Here is a 19,283-nt window from a genome sequence, read left to right as displayed (position 1 = left end):
CTTCTCTCTTCTCTCTTCTCTCTTCTCTCTTCTCTCTTCTCTCTTCTCTCTTCTCTCTTCTCTCTTCTCTCTTCTTCTCTCTTCTTCTTCTCTCTTCTTTTTTTCTCCTCATGACAATGGCCCTTGGTCCATCAAAGAAAGCTCATGTTGAAACATGGGATGGATAAGTACCCAATACTGTTCTTCTGTTGTTTTACATGGGCCAGGGAGAATACAAATTGCTTTTCGTCTGTAAATTATGTCATTTATTAATTATATGAAACCCTGAAGTGTTAGAATTCGTTTAATATCATGTCTGGGGAGACTTAGTTAAGGCATATTCTAGAGTCCTTCATACAGTCAGAGTTGTCACTTAGGCTACCACAAAACCCTTTATAGTGTGGGTTCCTCTCCTCTAGGTTATAAGGGTATAGGCCTTGATTGACATCTGTGCACTGTTTAGTTATAGTTCATCTTTGAAATTATTAGTCTTCGAAGAATTACTGTTATCTAATTATTGTCCTTGTGCCAGGTTTCAGGTCCCAGGCTGAGACTTTTATTGGTAAATTGATAGTCCACTCTAACAACCCAATGTCACTATGCCCATTATCTACACAAGACCATAGGAAATGCTAGTGTGTTCACCCCTCTGCCTAACAAGAAAGAACCAGAGGAGGTGCTCTAACAAAACTATCTTGTTCCTGTGAACTAGTCAATAGTTCCAAGTGCTACTGTTGGGTGTTGATGAAGCATGTGGTTAGAACCCGACTTCTGATTACCTAGTAAGGTTCATTTTCTAACCACAGAAACCTTGGGACTTTGAGAAAACATTTTTGCTGATCATAGCTTTTTGAGAAGCAACATCTAGGATGTAGCTCGGTCATGGGAAGAAAGCATTGGTAGTATATTTTATCTTCACATATATTGATACGTATCTCAGATTTTAAGGGATTTCTTCCCTCTGTGCTTTACAAAGTACCCACTCGAAACCATTAAATCCTGTCTGATATCATTCCTGTCCTCTCTGAATTGTCTCTCCAAATGTAGCATGATTTACAAAACATGGAAATGTGTGAACTATTTCTAAGCTACTTAGAATAGCCCAGAGCCTTTATTTATTTCTTTTAGGAATCAATAATTGGGGAAAAGGAAATCTTAGGGTAAATGACACCTAAATTCAGGAGGGAAATTTCTGAAATTTTTTTAAATTGGAGTAAAAGTAACCCTTCCCTCTAAGGGATTTAGGGGAATCACCTTACTTCAATAGGAAAATTTTCAATCAGAAACTTACACTATCTTCTGAAACACATGACAGGACTGTCACAGTCATTATTACTTGCTAAGTCTTGCCATCGAGTTCCTGATGTAGCTTCCCAAGGCATAAGAGATGGAATTAAAGAAAATGTGGGAGTGGTAACCCTAGACATTTCAGTTTTGTTCGTATTTAAGCTTAAGCAGAAGGAACTTGGACTTGGGCAGAGACAGAAAGATAGGCAGGTTCCTGATGATTTGCGAGACCTACCTCTGGGTAGACTCTTGGGAATTCTATCAGTGGAAATGACATAAGACCCCTTGGCCAGGACTCGATTTCCTCAGTAGAAGGGTGTCACCTCTGTTGGTTCTAAACAACAATATGGCCAAACTTTACTACCAAATCTCTGGAGTTAGAAAAACTGACTTTTAAGGAAAGGCAGTTTCTAACCAAAGCCAAAGATGCTTCCTCATAGAAGGACAGATATCTTTTCTTCTTAGTTTCTGAGAGGCCTGTGTTTCTGTGGGTTTGTACAGTCTTGGGTTCCCCCAGGGCTGTGGGGTGGAGAGTGTATAGGTACCCATTTATGTATGTCTTTTCTGTGAGCCAGGCTCTTTCCTAGGTGTGTCTTGTGCTGATGAGTTTCATTGTGTGGCAGAAGCCTGCAGGCAAATGAGATGGTGATTAGCTCTCTGGTCCACTGAGTGATTTCCCAGCCACACTGAGCATGAGTTGACAAAGGGGGGTGGAATCAAAGCCTCGGGGGCTGGATTTCCAAGTTGTGTACCTTTCATAACAAATCAAGGAAAAATGGAAGGTGCTATCTTTCTATTTCACGAATTCCTTCCCAGAAGACCCTTGCCTTCTCAAAGGGCAGAGTTGAGCGAAATGAAAACTTTGGTTAGCCTTGGGTGGGGAGGACTGTGTTGTTGGCTCTCAAGCAATAAGGTAAGTTTGGGGTTTTTCACTTTGGCTTCTCCAGGACTAAAATAAACAGGTACTGTGTGTGTCAACAGCATCCCCACAGCAGCTGTGATGCCATGGGTTTGCAATCTGGATGGTAGTTGACTCTTGAAAAGGAATGAGATAATCAGGAGCTAAAACTGGAAACCTAAAATTAAGAATGTCTCTACACTGTAACGTTAGCACATGTGCCCGAATGCAATAATGTATTCACTGTAAAGTCTAGAAGCCTTATAAATACATGACTGGCAGTTGCCTCCGGCAGGAATCTTTTACTGATGCGATGAGATAAAAGTAATTGAGCTGCATGGAGACGGATGGGTAATTAAATCCATGTGAAGCATTCTCTAACTAATTGCTATGTTCTAATCACAGATTGCTTTCTCTTTGTCAAGGTAAGTGTATATAATTACACAGTCCTTATTTTCTTTAATCTGAAATCATACCAGTTGGGTGAATATTTTTAAGCACTGTGAATCTTAGAATATTTGGTACATTTCTGGCATGAAGATAATTTGCATATTGGTAATTTGAGGGCCTTTATAGTAAAATAGCTTTGAGTGTCATTGAAAGCAATTTTGTGGTCAGTAGAGATTTCTCCAGTCTGAGTTCATTCGTTATTTAACCTTTTTTTTTTTTTCTTTCTTTCTTTTTCTTAAGTAAAAGGTAGTTTGTTATTTGAGACACCAATAATGTTGAAGGCATTCTATGAACCATTATCCTGATTATAGTAGTTAAAAAAAAAAAAGACAAAATTTTTTTAATTAAGTCAGGAAGTGACTGTTGATTGACTCAGGAGCTAATATGAGCTTCTTTTGGGTTGGAGAGTCTTCCTATGAGGACACAGGATAGCCCAGGCCTGCACGCAGCTCCTTGGCTTTAAGGGTACAGAAGATCACCAGCCAGGTGTTCATGGTCACATTACCTCAGTGGGACACTGGTACAAGATAGGGATGTGTCTCCTTCAGCCTTGTGTTCTTAGTGTGATGCTCAGGGTGTGGAGTATGGTATTGTTTGTGGAGCCAACTGCAGCCATTGGTTAAGATGTTGACTGATTAGGGAATTGGGTCCTTCTCTATAGATTTTCCTTCCTGGCTAATCAATCTCTCTCTCTCTCTCTCTCTCTCTCTCTCTCTCTCTCTCTCTCTCTCTCTCTCTCTCTCTCGTGTGTGTGTGTGTGTGTGTGTGTGTGTGTTTTCATTGGATAAAGATAAAGAAGATATTTTCTAATAGTGTAGCATATTAAGCTGTTTCTCAGGGAAAACACTGTATGCATTTCATTTTCCATACACACTGTTTTCTTAAACCCAGCCCGTGATGCCACCATTTGGGAGGCTGAGGTAGGAAATATTGTCTTGACTTACAATGTGAGATCCTGTATCAGACGTCTTGATAAAAACAATTAGGTGGGGATTGCCCCCTGATGATATAAGCCCAGTGGCCTGATTTTAATCCTGTTGACCTTATAAGTAAACTTCACAAGACCATTATGGAAGCACACCACCCCCCCCCAAAAAAAAAACAAAAAAACAAAAGACACAAACAAACCACTGCTCCACAGATCCACATGGAGATACAAATCAGTAAAAATTAATTAATCTTAAAACTGTTTCTCCTCAATTTTTTTCTTTTACCATGACATTCAACAGCCTTGCAGTTTATATTGGGTGCATTTAGGGTCTTTCTGTCCTAAGTGGTAGTTACTGGAAAAGGCCTGGCTATCTGTAAACTTTTGGGGGGACATAAGTGGTTTTGTCTTCATCTTTCCCATTGCTGCTCTGATTACTAGAGGTGTACTGGGTAGTATGCAGTTGCATTTTTCTTCTGCTGGCCGCAGAGCAGAGAGCTACTTCCCAGCATTCCCTGTACAGCAGGGGGTTGCCAGCTTTCTAGTGAGCAGGTTTTCCTTCCTTTTGTTTTAATGTTTTTTAGATTGAACTATGTAGATACTCCATTGGAACTGGAATCCACAAACCTGCTTTTGATTGGTTTCTTCATTTGTTTCAAGGAGAAAATTTCCAAACCTGTATACCAGGCCATGGGGATGGTGCTGCCCACAGTGGGTGGGTCTTTTTGCATTAGTTTATGCAGTGAATTCAGTCCTACACATAAGTACTCATACCTAAAGGCTGTTCTAGGAGATTCTAAGTTGGGTCAAGTTGACAGTTTAGCTGCTATAAATGTTTCTATTCTAAAATTCTGTTTTGAACTGTAGATGTAATGAAAAAAATTTATTTGTATATACTGTTCTAAGATTTTCCCTTTCGAATGCATGCATTCTATGTTTTTTTCTGGTATGCTTTTTATTAGAGTGAGAATAGATTTATGTTTTCTGTTAGTTATAATATTGTTACTTTTACGTATTCTGGTCACATAAACACATCTCAGATGTAACCGCTCTCAGACGTAGTATCTTACCACTTTTTCTCATCCCAAGTCATTGCCCTGGCCTTCCTTACACCTTAATGCATTTCTTCTTTCTCTTGATTTATTCATTTGTTCATTTGACCAAATAGAATGGATTTTCCCAGGCACTGTTTTTGGCAGGAGGTAGATCTGTGAACAAAACTGTGCAACCTTCATCTTCCTGTATCTTTCATTCAGTTGATGCTGAGGTTAAGAGACAATACACAATGAACATGCACAGACATGAGTTACAGGGAAGGCTGTGAGGTTCCTCTTTATGTCATCCATTTGACACTGCTAGGGATCATCCGTTAGCTGATCAATTACAACCTCCCCAGGACCTTCAGCTTCAGTTGAAGCCACATGGAATAAAACACAGCCTCTGATGAGCGGAATACAAAATGAAGCTTTCCACTTCTCTTCTGCAAGGGTATTTGTAGACTATTTGAACTCAAGTTTGAAGTATTGAAATAAAATTTCTTAGAAAAGGTTTAAGATTTAATAAAAGTAAATAAATCACTCAGAAAATAATAACCAAACAAAAATGCTTTTGCTATAGTTGGCTAACTTTTGGCCAAAGTGAGCAATTATCATAAGCACTCTTATTTTGTTTACAAATTATAGTTAATGCCACAGTAATATTGTGGTTATAGAAACAGAGAAACATGGTACATTTCTGCATAATGATTTTATGGGAGGGGATTGAGAGATTATAAATATTCATGTACATTAAGTTAATTTTGTTACTTTGTTAATACCATTTCATTATCTTTCCTTGAGAGAAATGATTTAAAGATACTACACAATAGGATTATTACAGAGTTAGCAATTTGCAAGTGTTTATTTTTTATTTGTAATAAAATTTTGAGAATTTCAGTAAGCAATGCCAAAACAAAGACAAATAAAAGTGTGTGAACTATAAACTGTTTGAGGTGTAGAGGCCCATGATCACAAAGCTATGGAAACTTCCATTTCTATTTGTTAAGTGTGTAAAAGAAAGTGCCGTCTGTTGCTAGCTACCTCACGGTGTGAGTGTAATTCCCATTAAGTGTCAAAGCACTTCACTGTAGGCAGTTCTGAATTCTAAGTGTTTCCAACAAAAGTTTGATAGCCACCTGTGTAATTGAAAATGCTCTAATGGCCATCTCGTGGGAAATGGAAGAATACAAATTGAATGTATGTTAATCAGAAATTTGAATTAGCTTGATATTTCTAACATGTAATCATTGAAACCTGCAGTTGATATTAGAAAGTCATATATTTTACGTCTTTGGTTTTGTTCTAAATCTTTCAACTCCAGCGTACTTTGCTGAAGTCACCTTTGTGGCCCATCTGCCCTGCCATGCTCAGCCACTCCTATGGCTGGAATCCGTGGACAGTGGCTTATAGCATTTCATGTTATTGAGGTTTTATTTGGGTTTTATTCACTGTTCCTCATTTTTAACATTACCAAACCTTTCCTCTCATGTTCTAGTTACTATTTATCCTGTTGTAGTGGTTATGGCTAAAGTTTTGTAGATGGTCTTCTGGAGTCCCTAAAATGACACCCTGCTCCCTAAGAAAAAAGGCCATTGGACTGTTTTCTTGAAAGTAGGGAGATTAATTCTGATAAAGCTCCACCTCTGGTTACTGTACAGTCTTAGGACAACCTTTCTGATCTAGGGGTGAAAATAAACTAAAATCTTTTTGTATTTATTACCTAGGTTTTACTGATTTTTAAAATCATTTTTTAATTGACACTCATTGACTAATAACCAGGGAGTATTACACACAGTATTAAAAATAGAATGGGGTGGGTGGTTTTAGTAAGCCTGACAAAGACTGTGAGGAGAGATGGTGCTCACACACTCAAACACAGTTATCCCAGCTCCCAGTAAGCCTGTCTGTGAACTTGACGTCTTCTTGGCTTCACTTCCCACGTGCTGAGATGACAGGCATATGCCTAAAACCTTGAGTTATTGATGATGGAAAATGATCATTTTTGTCTCTTCTGAGGTGATAGTTTTAAAATGTCATTCTGATTTCTACCCTTGGGCTAGAGAAGCATTACCATTTTATTTAAAAATACTGAATATTAGCCCTCTAAATTAGCTTCACATAGATGATATTTAATAAGAAATTAATAAGAAGGATTTAATGAAGGTCACTTGCTCCTAATTATGCTTACAGAGGCCTAAGTGTTTTATAAACTAGAAAGATGATGAACTTCAACAAAGTTTGTTTAGTCAGATCATTGTCATTAAAATTGTAAGACTTGTTTACAAAGTAAGAAAAAACTAAATTAGCACAGTTAAAAGATACCACATATATCACATCTTAACACTTCATCACAGTTACTTCAAATAGTTTTAGGAGAACTATGGACAGATGTTTGTGGCACCTGCTATGACCCCCTCCTCTCGCTGCTCCTGCTCCTCCTATTGATGAGTCTTGCTATGGCCCTGTGACCTTCCTTCTTTCTATTTTGCCCTTTTTTAAGGCAGTGTGTTAGAATTCCATTTTATTTCCACTTTTTCCTTGTTTGCAATACCTATTTGTTTTATTCTTTGATTGGCAGCTTCCTTAGGGCTTAACTAACACCCATAACTTATCAGTCTTTTTTTCAATGGTACCTTGTTCTGGTTACTTACTTTAATCGTATCTCCATGTAATCACATTTCCATTTCTTTCTCTTGTGAGTTATTCCTGCCATCATCATATGTTTGCAGAGTGAGGACTGCACAGTCAGTAACTTTAGCACACCTTTACTGTCAAGAGATAAAAATTAAGGTATATTTTACATGGAGGGCCACACACTTAGCCCTCCTGCCATTCTCATCTGCTATCATCTTTGTTCATGGTTTTTCTTCTGCGTAAGGTCTTTGCTGACGGTGGTGGTAATGATATGGAGTTACAGGTCTGCAGGTAATACAGTCCCACAGTGTGGTTGGTCTGAAGAACCTTGTTTTTCTTCCACCTCCCATGTTACATCCAATAGTTATTTTCCCTGACTTTGTAGCTCCCATTATATTCTGGCCCATGGACTCTGAGAAGACTTCCATATTTATCTGTATGCACTTTCTTATATCTCTGTGTATGTGTGTATTTTTGCCCTCTGTCGCTCATTCTTATTTTTTATTTGCTTTTTTATTTCCTGCTAGTCTTCCTGACTTCCTCATTTCGTTCCTCCAGACATCCCTATTGATCTAGAAAGATCATGTAAGGCAAGCATCAGAATCATGATCCTTGTGCCTCAGTCTCAGAATGCCAAAATTATGGGTGCACCATCTTTCTTTGTGTGTGTATCTGTGAAAGTATGGGCCATGTTTACAGTAGCTCTTTTTGTGTCCTTCTGGGATCCCATCATTTGCCACACTATTACCACTGATTCGTTATAACCAGACAAAAACTCACAATTAGTATTTCCTTTCTACATGTCTGGTATTCCTGGAGGGTGCTAGACATTTTGGAGTGTGTATTTTTGAGTATTGAGTCTGCTCTGCTACTTTATTTATTTATTTAGCTTCATTCTGCCATATAGTTAAGGTCTTTGAAAGCAGTTTGATTGTTTTAAGTGTTTTAAGGTCTCCTAATATAAATCCAGAGCACTATTAAGTTTTAACAGAAATTTTCTTTATAATTCTGTATAATTCTATATAATTCCCTATAAAGACTCAGTTTGGTGACCCATACCAGTCTTTCTTGTTGCTTGTGGGAACCTTGGCTGTTCCTAGTCCTTTGTGGTGTTCTAGGTATTTACCCTACTTCTTTCTCATAATTGTTTTTCTCACACTGGGATTGATCGTCCTCCTGTACCTGCTCAGACCATCATTTTGCTGGAGAGTGGTGGCAAGAATTTGCTGCACTTTAAGTGCAGATGTCTCTGTGCCTCTCTCCAAGTACTCAACAGTGTGAATGCTAACTTTCTAACCTCCCTTCTCTGAAAGGGAGCCGGGCTATCGGGCTCTGTTGAGTCTGCTCCTTTCCACATTGGCAGATGGCTCCAGGCCAGCTGGGAACTCATGGGGTTTGTTTCTCTCAGTTGATGTCCTGCACTGTAAGATGTACCTTGCCTGTGGATTCAGAGCCCATGTGCATCATCAGTTTTCCTAGTTGCAGGATAATGTTATGTAAGTTTTAATGCATTCTTCAGGGCATTAGAAGGCCTGCTACAATATTTCTTTTTAGATGAATTTTGTGTCATCATTAATGTGGCTCAAGTGAACAGTTTACCCAGGATTTCAGAGGTCCCACATTTGTCATCATGGGCATCTGCTGGGGACTAGCCTGGGCTTCAGGATGACCCTCTCTTTGCAGCCTCACAGGGTTATTTATCAGTTACTCTCCTGCAGAAGCAGGTTAGAAGGTGCGGTTTTGATCTGCAGAGCCACGGACAAGCTGCAGCTGGTACCGTCTGGAAGACAGCATAAGTATTTTACTAGTAGGGGAATCCTTTGACAGACTACATGAGCACAGTGTAGTTCTTTTTTAGTTTAATTCATAGATTAGGGGAGTTTGGGTAAAAATATACTATAGGCATATCATTAGAGAACTAGGTAAACAGTTGCTTTTTGTGTTTATGGTGATCTATGAGTTAGACTATCATGAAAATGCATCATTTCTATAAAATACTCAGCGGCCGTCAAAGGCAGAGGTAGGTCACAACTTGGGACTGAATTTGGCCTGGTACACAACATGAATCGCTTTTCCAACAAAGCACCTATCAACTTGAGACTCCTCCCTGCCTTGAAAGTATGCCTAAGCAATCCCTAAACTCATCCCCCCTCAAAGGCAGCGTTGGTTCCCTTTGACCTCCTTCTTCCTAGCAATTCTCACCTGTCTTGCCATATACATCCTGAAGGATATTCTGGAACTGATGGCATTGTATTCATCTACTCTGAGCCGATCAATGAGGTTTGATGGTACTTTTGAAGTAAGACAAAGTAATTCCTCCAAATGAACTTTTGGGGAAAATTCCTTGTCAACTTACACCTGTGCATAATTGGGCATGCATGTGGTTAAAGTCATATGTAACGGGAGAAAGCCATGTACTAGAAACAAAGACTTAAATGAACCAAGCCTGTCAAGATCACACTTCTCCCCTAAGCAACAAGTCCTGCTCATAGACCTACAAACAGAAGCCTGGGACAGTGACTGGGGGCTCTGGAGGAAACCTTACTTGGAGCCTGCAGCTACTTCACTGGCAATTGGCTATCTGTGTGAGTTTCTACAGTTCATTGGAAAAAAAAAAAAAAAAAAAAGCTGAAACTCAGAAACAATCAGCCTGGAGAGCATTAATAACAGAAGCATTGGCCAGGTGTGGCATGCACCTATAATCTCAGTATTTAGAAGACTTAGGATAGAGAATACTAAGTTTGTGGGCAGCCTGAGCTGCATGCTTAGATTTTGCTTCCAAAACTAAAGGTTTGGGGATGTAGCATACAGTAGGCTGGTCTTACTATGATGTTCCCTTCAAATAAGATTATTTGCCCCACCCCCAATCTGTAACAAAAACATGAACTTACAGATGTCAGTACAGGATCTGAAATGTCTATTTAAATGAGTGGGCTAAATGGGGTGCACTGTCCACGTCATTACTAATGACCCTTCAGGTGCTTAAGCAACAGCCAATTTGCTTGTGAACTTTCCAAGTTAAATTTTATGAAGGAGTTCATAAAATCTAATATGCACAGCAATCCATACAGCAGGACGAGGCAAGGTCAGGTAACTTAATGCACAGTGTATAAATAGAACAAATTCCAAATTGGTTTACTGCAAGGAAAAAACCTAGAATAGAATGGTGAGGAACAAATCAGATGTCACCAACGAGAGGAAGGGCAAGTCAGAAAGATAGGAATGGGGAGCAAACCCAAGAGATGGGAGAAGAGAGGTGGGGCAGATTCCAAGAGGACAGGCTTAAGTTTAGATTGATGTAGGCGTCTTTGCACATGCACAGTATCAGTATTGGTATGGGATTATACTTTATTGCCTTTTTTTACTAAGATTCTCCTAATCACTGTTTGATGTTATAGCTTTAAAGGTAAATTTATTTACCTCCTGTGTTTGAGAGTATGGGCACATGCGTGTTTGTGGCGCACATATGTATTGAGGAGCGACGAGGGAGTTAGTGTCTCCCCTATCACCTTCCAGTTCTTTCCTTGTGGCAGAGTGTCTCCTTGGGCCTGGGGCCCATGTTTTCTGGGTCAGAATAGAAGCCAGGAAGTCTGGGAAATCCTCCTGCCTCCACTCCTCCAGAGCTGGGATTACAGGCATGTTTGGAATGCTTGGCTTGTTCTATGGGTGCTGGGAACTGCACTCCAGCCCTCAGGGTTTTTCAGCAAGTGCTGTTAACCACGGAATCATCTCTGTAGCTCCTAGTTTCTGTAATCTTTGTTACTGAAGTTTTTCTAACAATAGAATAATTGAATCCAGTTTCTGTTGTAGAACTTTTCCCCAGTGACAAAGCACGATCTATTAGAAACGTCTCACTTTTGAAACAGAGGAGGTTGGTCTCCATCTATGTGTTAATTGTTATTGAGTCGCTCATACAGAGACTCTTTGAGTTGAGTTTTAACAAATTCTGATTTTTTTTTAACAGGATTTTTTTGTTGTAAAAATATTTTATTGAGGATATGATCATTCTTTTATTAACCCTTTATGCCTCTGTGTTTTCCATCTTTTGTCATCTCAGTTTACTGCGGAGCAGTGTTGGGAACCCATCTGTTGGCCTTGTCTCTAATTGTGAAGAAGCAGCTGGAGTTGGAGGTGTTGCCTCATGAGTTCTTGGTCTGTTGGGACAGATGATACTGGGCTTGCTGGTTAACTTGTTACAGAGGGGATTCCCCTGCAAAGTGCACCTCATCGCTTCCTAGCCGCAGGATGTGTATCAAAGCAATCTGCAAGGTTACTATGACCTGATGAGTCTGGCATACTTCAGAATGTCAGGTGGACAAAGCTGTTTGGGGAAGTGAGTGGAACTCGGATAGTAGAGCGGATTCAGAAAATATAAAGCTTCTTTTTGGAAGGGAATGGTAGTTTGTATGGTTTTGTTCATATTGATTTTTACAGGCATGGGAGTTGCTAGTGATGTCATTCATACTTCTGTTTTTCATTTTATGTTCTTCATTTTCAGAGTTGAAGTTAAGTTCCAGTGTGGCTGGGTTTGTCTCTTTGGGGCTGGTATCCTAGGCTTTCAGGCCAGTCCCACTCCTCCCCAAGAAGTGAACAGATAGTTTCACGTATCTGCCCCACTGTCCCGACAGTGCCTCTGTGATAGGCAGTCTTAGAATACAGAAGCTTCATCCCAATTGGTATCAGCTATGGGCAAACATTAGGCACGGACAAATAAAGTCCTGAAGGATTGCAGCCATTCAGGCAAGCACTGCTGTCTGTAAGTGGGGCCAATTAAGTTTGCAGACATGAACGTGTCTGTACCTCAGTGCAAGGCCATCCATTTATGGTGACTGCAGCCCCAGCTTCCCCATCGCATTCATGCACAAGCTTAGTCTGGGAGGGACTGCTTGCAATATGCATAATCACGAGGCTTCAGGGAACACCAGGCAGGAGGCTGGGGATTCCACCTGGCTGTACTTTCATTTCGTAATAACTTCTTGCTGGTAAAATGCGAGGCATCCCCTCTTACTAGAATGAATGACTGGAAGATAGCCTTACAAAATCTGAAGCTTGTGGATTCATAGCAGGTCTTTGACATGCTTTAAGACTGATGTGCCAGGGTAAGAGTGTCAAGGCCAGGGCTTACCACTCAACTCACTTAGTCCCCTCCAGCCTGGGTACTGTAGCAGCCTCTGTCTTAGGGACATAGAAATGACTGCTTCTGTTGTGCTGATTTAGTATTCCAGCTGCTTCCCTGGTATGATTTAACTGAAGGTTGCAGCCCCCCCCCCCGATCTCTTGCTCCCCACCTTTGCAGTTCTGAGAGCAGACCGCTGCTCTTTACAGTGGATGCTATTTCCATTCTGTCCAGAGCGATTTCCCCTCTATATTCATCTAGCAACAGAGAGGGCACTGTTCCAGGAGCTTGCTCTTTCTACATAAGGCTTATGTGGAACCATTTGGATGGAAAAATTATAAATTAAGATTCTTTTCATTTAAAAATATTCACATTGTGTTGCTCAAATGCCAGTAACTGGAAAATCACAGTTAATGTCCTGTTTTTATAACCTCTCTCAGAATGTTTTTAAATGTGTTTACATTGTTACTTGGCCATCTTTTTTCTTGGAGCTTTTCTATTTTTTAAATTACAATTTCTTTTAAAGCAGGTTGTATGAATCCTGGCTTGGTAGTTCAGTCTTGTTTGGGGCCTGAGGCAGGATGCTAGCCATAGGTTTGCAGCAGCCTCAGCTACAGAGTACACTCTGTCTAGGCCAGACTCTGGTACATGAAGCCCGCCCTGTCTTTACAAAGAGCTGGATTTGCATGAGTGCGTTAATTGGGACACCTTCTGAGTTTCCTTTTATTTTAGACAATTTCATACATGTATATGCATCCTAGCTCCATCATACAGTCAGAAGCACATTGATGGTTCTATGTTCAGACTCACTGACGAGCAGGAGCGCTCACCCCTCATTCCCCATAGCTGGGCTAGCCTCTGATTGGCTCACAACTCAAAAGTCAGGAGGTTACAGGTGGTCTGCTTCATGACTGAGCCCAGAATTGGAGAAAAAGAGCAGAGTCAAGTTCCAAGTTGTTCACTGGGTGAGAGTTCTTATTCTCAGTCACCAAGATGGGGAGCTTGTGAGGGGTGTAAGTCCTACCCTATCAAAAAGGAGGGGGTTTTTAAAACTACTGGTCTCCACCCAGTCTCCATGACAACAACCATTTTTCTTTCCTCAAGGCTGTGCCCCTTTCCGTAGGATCGTATATAAAAGACCAGCTCATTCCCACTAGCTTCTTGAATTTGTGATTATTGCGTTTCCAATGCTACCCATGTCAAACTCCCTTCTTTCTCCCTAGACAAGCCACCCGCTGTCCTTGTCCTCTCCTCTTTTGAGTGTGCAACCCCAGTGAGTTACTGTTGCCTCCTGGAGTGCTGACTGGTGGTGTCCTCAGAAAGCCGCTGTGCTCAGAAGACAGCATCTCATAGCACTCGCCTCTTAAATTCTTCCTGCCCATTAGACATTTTGCTCCTTGGGCCTTGAGGTGAGCAGGTGTTGACATACAACATTTTCAATAGAAAAATAAAAAAAATTAAAGGCAGTGTTCATACGTGCCATATTTATTTCTTTGGAGGCTTATTATTTCTGGAAGCTGTACATTCAAAATGAGGAAGCATATAAGATATTCCTAGCATTACTTATTTTGGTGGTTGGGTTTTGGCTTTGAGCCAAGCAAGGTCTCACTGTGTAGCCTTGTCTGGCCTAGAATTCACTATCTAAATCAGCCTGGCTTCCAAGATCTGCCTGCCTCTGCCTTCTGATTAAAGGTGTCCCTACCACGCTCAGCTACATTACTGATTTTAATACTGAAACCATCCCCCTTTTTGTTTTTAACTGAACTTGAATAGATTTTGTTCTTGTTGCTAATTCTTGATTCTCAAGTCAAAACTGAGCCAGCGTTCACAGCTACCCTGGGGTCCCCTGAGTCAGGTACAGAGTTATTTTTGCAGGTTTGAAAATAATAAAATATATAATTGTTATCTAAAGAAAGAATAGTTTCTGGAGCTGTTAGCGCCAAACTGTGGGTTGTGTTGCTGATAATTAACAGCTTTGTTGTGGGCATTCTTCTGTAGAACTGGAATCTATTCGTGTTCATTTGTTGCCTCTCTTGGCTATTACAATTTGAATATCCTTTGAAAGTCCTCCGTCATGAAGTGTCAATTTTAAGATAGTTTCTAGAAACTTCTTTCATGTTTCCCACTGGAGACTACATTAATGTCCCTGTATGTTGAGGTCTTTATAAGCAAGGGATAAAATGAGCCTGACCTAACTTCACACTCATTTTGTTTACTTTAACCTTTTGAATCAGTTGGCCTTTTAATATCAGCTAATCCTCTCACTGCATATGGGCTCAGGACGGGTCTGTGTGTCTGTCAGGACGGGTCTGTGTGTCTGTCAGGGAACCTTGGTGGCTGATGCCCGTTCTGTTTCAATCATTGTTAATAGCACTAGGTGATCCAAAAGTATTCTCTCAGGGTTTTTGGAGGGCTCCTATTATGAACTGTAACTATCTGCTTAGTTTTACTTTCTGAGACAAGGGCTTGCTATAGTCCAGACTAACCCAGAACTTGGAAAGCTAGATTGGCCTTACACTTGGGACAGTCCTCCTGCCTCGGATTCCTGGTATATGCTGCCTATCCAAGCTCAAGCCACAGCATTTAAAGATAGGACTCCTTATGGCAGCATAAACAAACAAACAAACAAACCTTCCTAAGGTCTGAACCAGTTAGTATAGAAGGGTTTCCAAGGCTTAGTTTGTACACAACCATCTTTTTCTTTTTAAATATGAAATCAAAGTGAGCACTATTTTAATTGAATAAAGGAAGACAAATTAAAATATGGGCAAAATGGGTTTGTTATAATTAATAATTTGTGAGTTAATCCTTAGATGTGTTTGACATTTTTTTTTTTGAGGAGGGGGGGTGTTGGTAACAGGCTGACTAATGAGTTCCTATTCTGTGGAGGAACTGTCTCCATTCCCAGGCTTACGGTGTTCAATGAGTGTTCTCTGAGTGGGTCTAAAGCTCTAGCTTTGATCACAGTGCTTTGGAGAAGCATGCTTGAACTGATTGGCTGTGAATGTTAATGACTTCATAGGGCACACTGGTAATTTATGACATTGTTGAAACTCTCTGGTGTTCATAAAATGAACTTAATAACCCACTGCCACAGAGGGATAAGCTGCTTTCTCTCTGCAATTGAGCGCCCATCCTGCCTGCATAATAGTGCTGAGAAATCCTGCATTAGAAGGGTGAGCAGCTGTATGGTGAGGGGTTGTTAATTATCCTCTTTAATCCACAGAGGGTGTTTGTGAGATATGGCTGACCAGCGAGGACACCGGGGCCTATGGCAGAGACATTGGCACCGATCTCCCCACACTCCTGTGGAAGTTGGTGGAAGTGATTCCTGAGGGAGCCATGCTGAGGCTGGGCATGACAAATCCACCATATATTTTAGAGCATCTGGAGGTAAGGGAAAGTCACATTGACATGCTGACACAGATGTCCCCAGCAGAGACCATGTGGTAGCCTCTTGATCATCATACAAGCTTCATTCTGAACCATTGTCACATGTGTCTGTGGTTTCACAGTCCCGAGAGAGAATGAGACTTGCAAAGCTCCTCTTTCTATCATTTTATCCCATTGATGTTTGTGTACTTCCTCAATGTTTGATTTGTGTGTGTGTGTGTGTGTGTGTGTGTACACGCGTGAGTGTGTACCTGACTGGCCTGGAACGTGTTGGTCTCTAACTCAGAGATCTGCCTTCCCTCTGCTCCTGAGTGCTGGGATTAAAGGTTTGAACTACCACACTTTGCAATTTGTTTTCACTTTAATGTTTTTATGTATGTCTGCATTAGTGTACACCACTTGTATAAGGGTTCCCAAGGAGGGCAGAAAATGGGGCTGTCTTCCTGGAGCTAGAGTTATAGGCAGTCGAGCTACTCCATGCAGTTGCTGGGAAGCAGACTTGGATCCTCTGCAATAGTAGCAAATGTTTTAGCTACAGAGCCATCTCTCCAGTCCTCCTTATAGTCATCAGTATTTAATGTTACTTAAGTTATTTAGTGCCTGGCACCTGGCCATGGGTCTTTGCTTGCTGCCTTTTTTTTGTTTTTTTTTTTTTTGGTCTTTTTTGTTAGATTCTCTACTGTTAAATCTTTTGGATCCCGTAGTTTGAGACCTTTCCTAGTTGAGAACTGCAAATATATTGGTCTAATTTTGCAATCAAGAGTCAGTATTTCTGTTACTGTTTGTAAAACTGCTGTGTCTTAAGTTGGAGATAACTTCACAGTTTTACCTTTTTTTTTTTTTTTCTCCTGGAGAGTAGGGATCAAGTAGAGTCGAAGGAGTGTAGGCATTGAAACGTCAGGGCTCGTCCATAGGCAAAGGAGGGGAGGCAGAGACCTCTATACATCAGAATTTGACCTTTAGATTAGGTGTCCAAATGTCAAACTAGAAAAAAATTAGGCACATGTCCAAGGCTCTGTGGTATCTGATGGCAGATACCACATAAAGCCAAGCAAAGAATGTGGACAAAGGAGCAGTTGTTCCAAAGAAAAAGAACATTCTAGGATCCACAATTCCTATTTGAGAAACATTAATGTAGATCCAGAGTCTGGGACCCAAGCCCAAGTTAGTCACGTGGACAGTAAAAAAAACAAGTTTTGTTTTTCATTAAGGGTGTTCTTTGTACTACGTTTGTATAGAAAAGTTATGTTTCAAAAAGCTAAAAGCAACCATAGTTGCTAAATTTTACTGCCCAAATGCCAATAGTTATTTAAACATTAGCTATATTGCTTGGAAGAGGTCGTGGGGATCTGGAGAGATGGCTCAAAAATTAAGAACACTTACTGCTCCTCCAGCGTTGGTTCACACCACCCACACTGTGTGGCTCATAGCTGCCTATAATTACAGTTCCAGTGTATTCCATGATGCCCTTTTCTGACCTCTGACACTCCCCTACACTCACCGCAGACACACATGCTATATATATTTTAAAAATTATTTCAGTGACCTTGTTTAGAGTTTTGTTATATAGCAACCTTAATATCAGTAGCATATTTTAGAAACCCTTCCAAGGGTTGATGACAAACTGGTAATGAAATATATGAAGGAGATATGTTTCGAGTTTGTTCTTCACATTTTCCCAGCTCAGTCTTTGTGTAGACATGTGATTTAGAGAATGACTTTCATGCTTCATACAGTGTTGGCTGATTATAATTTGCTATTTTAAAATGAGTCACAAGCATGTCAACTTCTACTTAACACTTTGACTTAACACTTGAGAAAAGCAAGTGCTTTCAGTTAAAGCAGAACTATGGCAGTCTCGCTGTGTTTGCAGGAAGTGTGAGGCAGGCATGGCGGAGGCCCACTAACGCGCTAGATGTGTCTTTGGTAGGAAGGGGGTTGGGCTTTACTGATACACAGTTGATGATAATATACAAATTCCTTTAGATTGGAAAGAATGTTGATCCAGATTCTAAAGTAGTTTTGACAAAATTCAGGTAGGAAGAAATCACAAGGAAAAAAGAAGAAGATAGCACAAAGGTGTCAGGCAAGTCCCTCTTGGAATGGAGCCAGCATTTTAATTGGTGGCGGGATTGTAGCCACAGATGCTGTCTTCATAGCACGTGCCAGTGCAGACCACATAAAGCAGTGACTGACTTGTTGCCCCGCCCCCGCCCCGCCCCCCAGGTGTTCTGGAACACCTTACAGTAACCACAGTGTTGTTCAGTATAACTTTTCGGTATCCGGAAAACACCAAATGGTTAGTTCATGAATTCTAGAAATGTAAAAAAGTCCTGGCTCTTTTTTTGTTTTTAATTTTCGTGGTGCTGGCAAGGTCCCAGGAATGCTGGGTATGTGCCCTCAACTCTGCTCCATCCATCCCCAGCTCAATGTGATAAGAAATTCTAATTGTCATGATTTTGTACTCTCTTATTCTTTGTTTTAAAACAGTCTTGGCCTTTCCTCATTCACTGCCATTGTTTTAATCAAGAGTGCTCAGTAGATGAGTATAAAAGATTGAATAAAGGAAGAGTTATCTCCATAAAACAAAACAAAACTGTAGAGCCCACATAAAATCACACACTTTGAAATCATGACACTGAGCAATAGGGACAACAGAGGATGATGATATAAATGAGTTTCGAGGATAAGGGCATGCCTGTAGATAGTCATGGCTTCATGTTACGAAGAATACCATAAGATAAATGGGCCTTCTTGAGAATAGGCCATCTAACCCAATTCAAGGATCAAAGGCAGACATACAATGGAAACATCCTGGACCTTTGGAAGTAAGAGCTATTAAACTCTTAGCATCTTGACAGTACCTTCCATCCTCCTTGTTGTAGATCAGTGTTGTGGTTGACAAATATACCCTGTGTGACACAAAAGTTACCCTGGGTTCAAGGGTCCAAAGGGCTTCAGAAAGGAGACTAAGTCAAGATAGTCAGCCCATTCCTTGCCTAGCAGTGCCTCTCCTTTCTTCACCGTCCTCTCGTTGGGCCTATGTCACTCAACAGAAAGTGTACTGGACTTGCCTAGGGTGCTTGGAAGCCACCAAGAAAAAAAATGAATAAAAAGGGGCAAGGTGCTAACAGGGGCATCATGGTGAAAGTGAAAAACAGGAGCAGGCCGGGCAGGGGTGGGACACCTGTAATCCGGAGGCAGAGGCAGGTGGATATCTGTGAGTTTAAAACAAAATCAAAACAACGAACAGCAACAAAGGGAAGGGGGGTGAGGGCTAAAGCTGTTGGATCAGAAACCTACTGTTGAAATACTAGCTCTGAACATTAGTACCCCAGAAGGGAAGATATGAGATCTGTTTGTACAACATGGCCTTTCTGTGATCCATGAAGATGCCTCACACCATAGACTTTAATTAGGGCGAATTCTGTTCTTTTCACATCCATGTGACTTGCTTGATTTCTTTTTTCTTTTCTCTTTCTTTCTTTCTTTCTTTCTTTCTTTCTTTCTTTCTTTCTTTCTTTCTTTCTTTCTCTCTCTCTCTCTCTCTCTCTCTCTCTC

General features: G+C 40.6%; 1 protein-coding gene across 1 annotated transcript in view; it reads left to right on the top strand.

The window, feature by feature from the left end:
• The window catches only part of Cdkal1 (CDK5 regulatory subunit associated protein 1 like 1), a 505,752-nt gene that overhangs the window by 276,190 nt on the left and 210,279 nt on the right, over positions 1-19,283 (top strand). Inside the window, exon 11 of the mRNA XM_021216130.2 lies at positions 15,556-15,722. Coding sequence (XP_021071789.1) covers positions 15,556-15,722 — 167 coding nt within the window. The remainder of the gene's footprint in view (positions 1-15,555; positions 15,723-19,283) is intronic.

The sequence above is a fragment of the Mus pahari genome, chromosome 16 (genome assembly GCF_900095145.1).
Source record: "Mus pahari chromosome 16, PAHARI_EIJ_v1.1, whole genome shotgun sequence".
Classification (NCBI taxonomy): Eukaryota; Metazoa; Chordata; class Mammalia; order Rodentia; family Muridae; genus Mus; species Mus pahari.
Note: the sequence above shows the minus strand (reverse complement) of the source record. Positions and strands in the feature narration are given on the sequence as shown.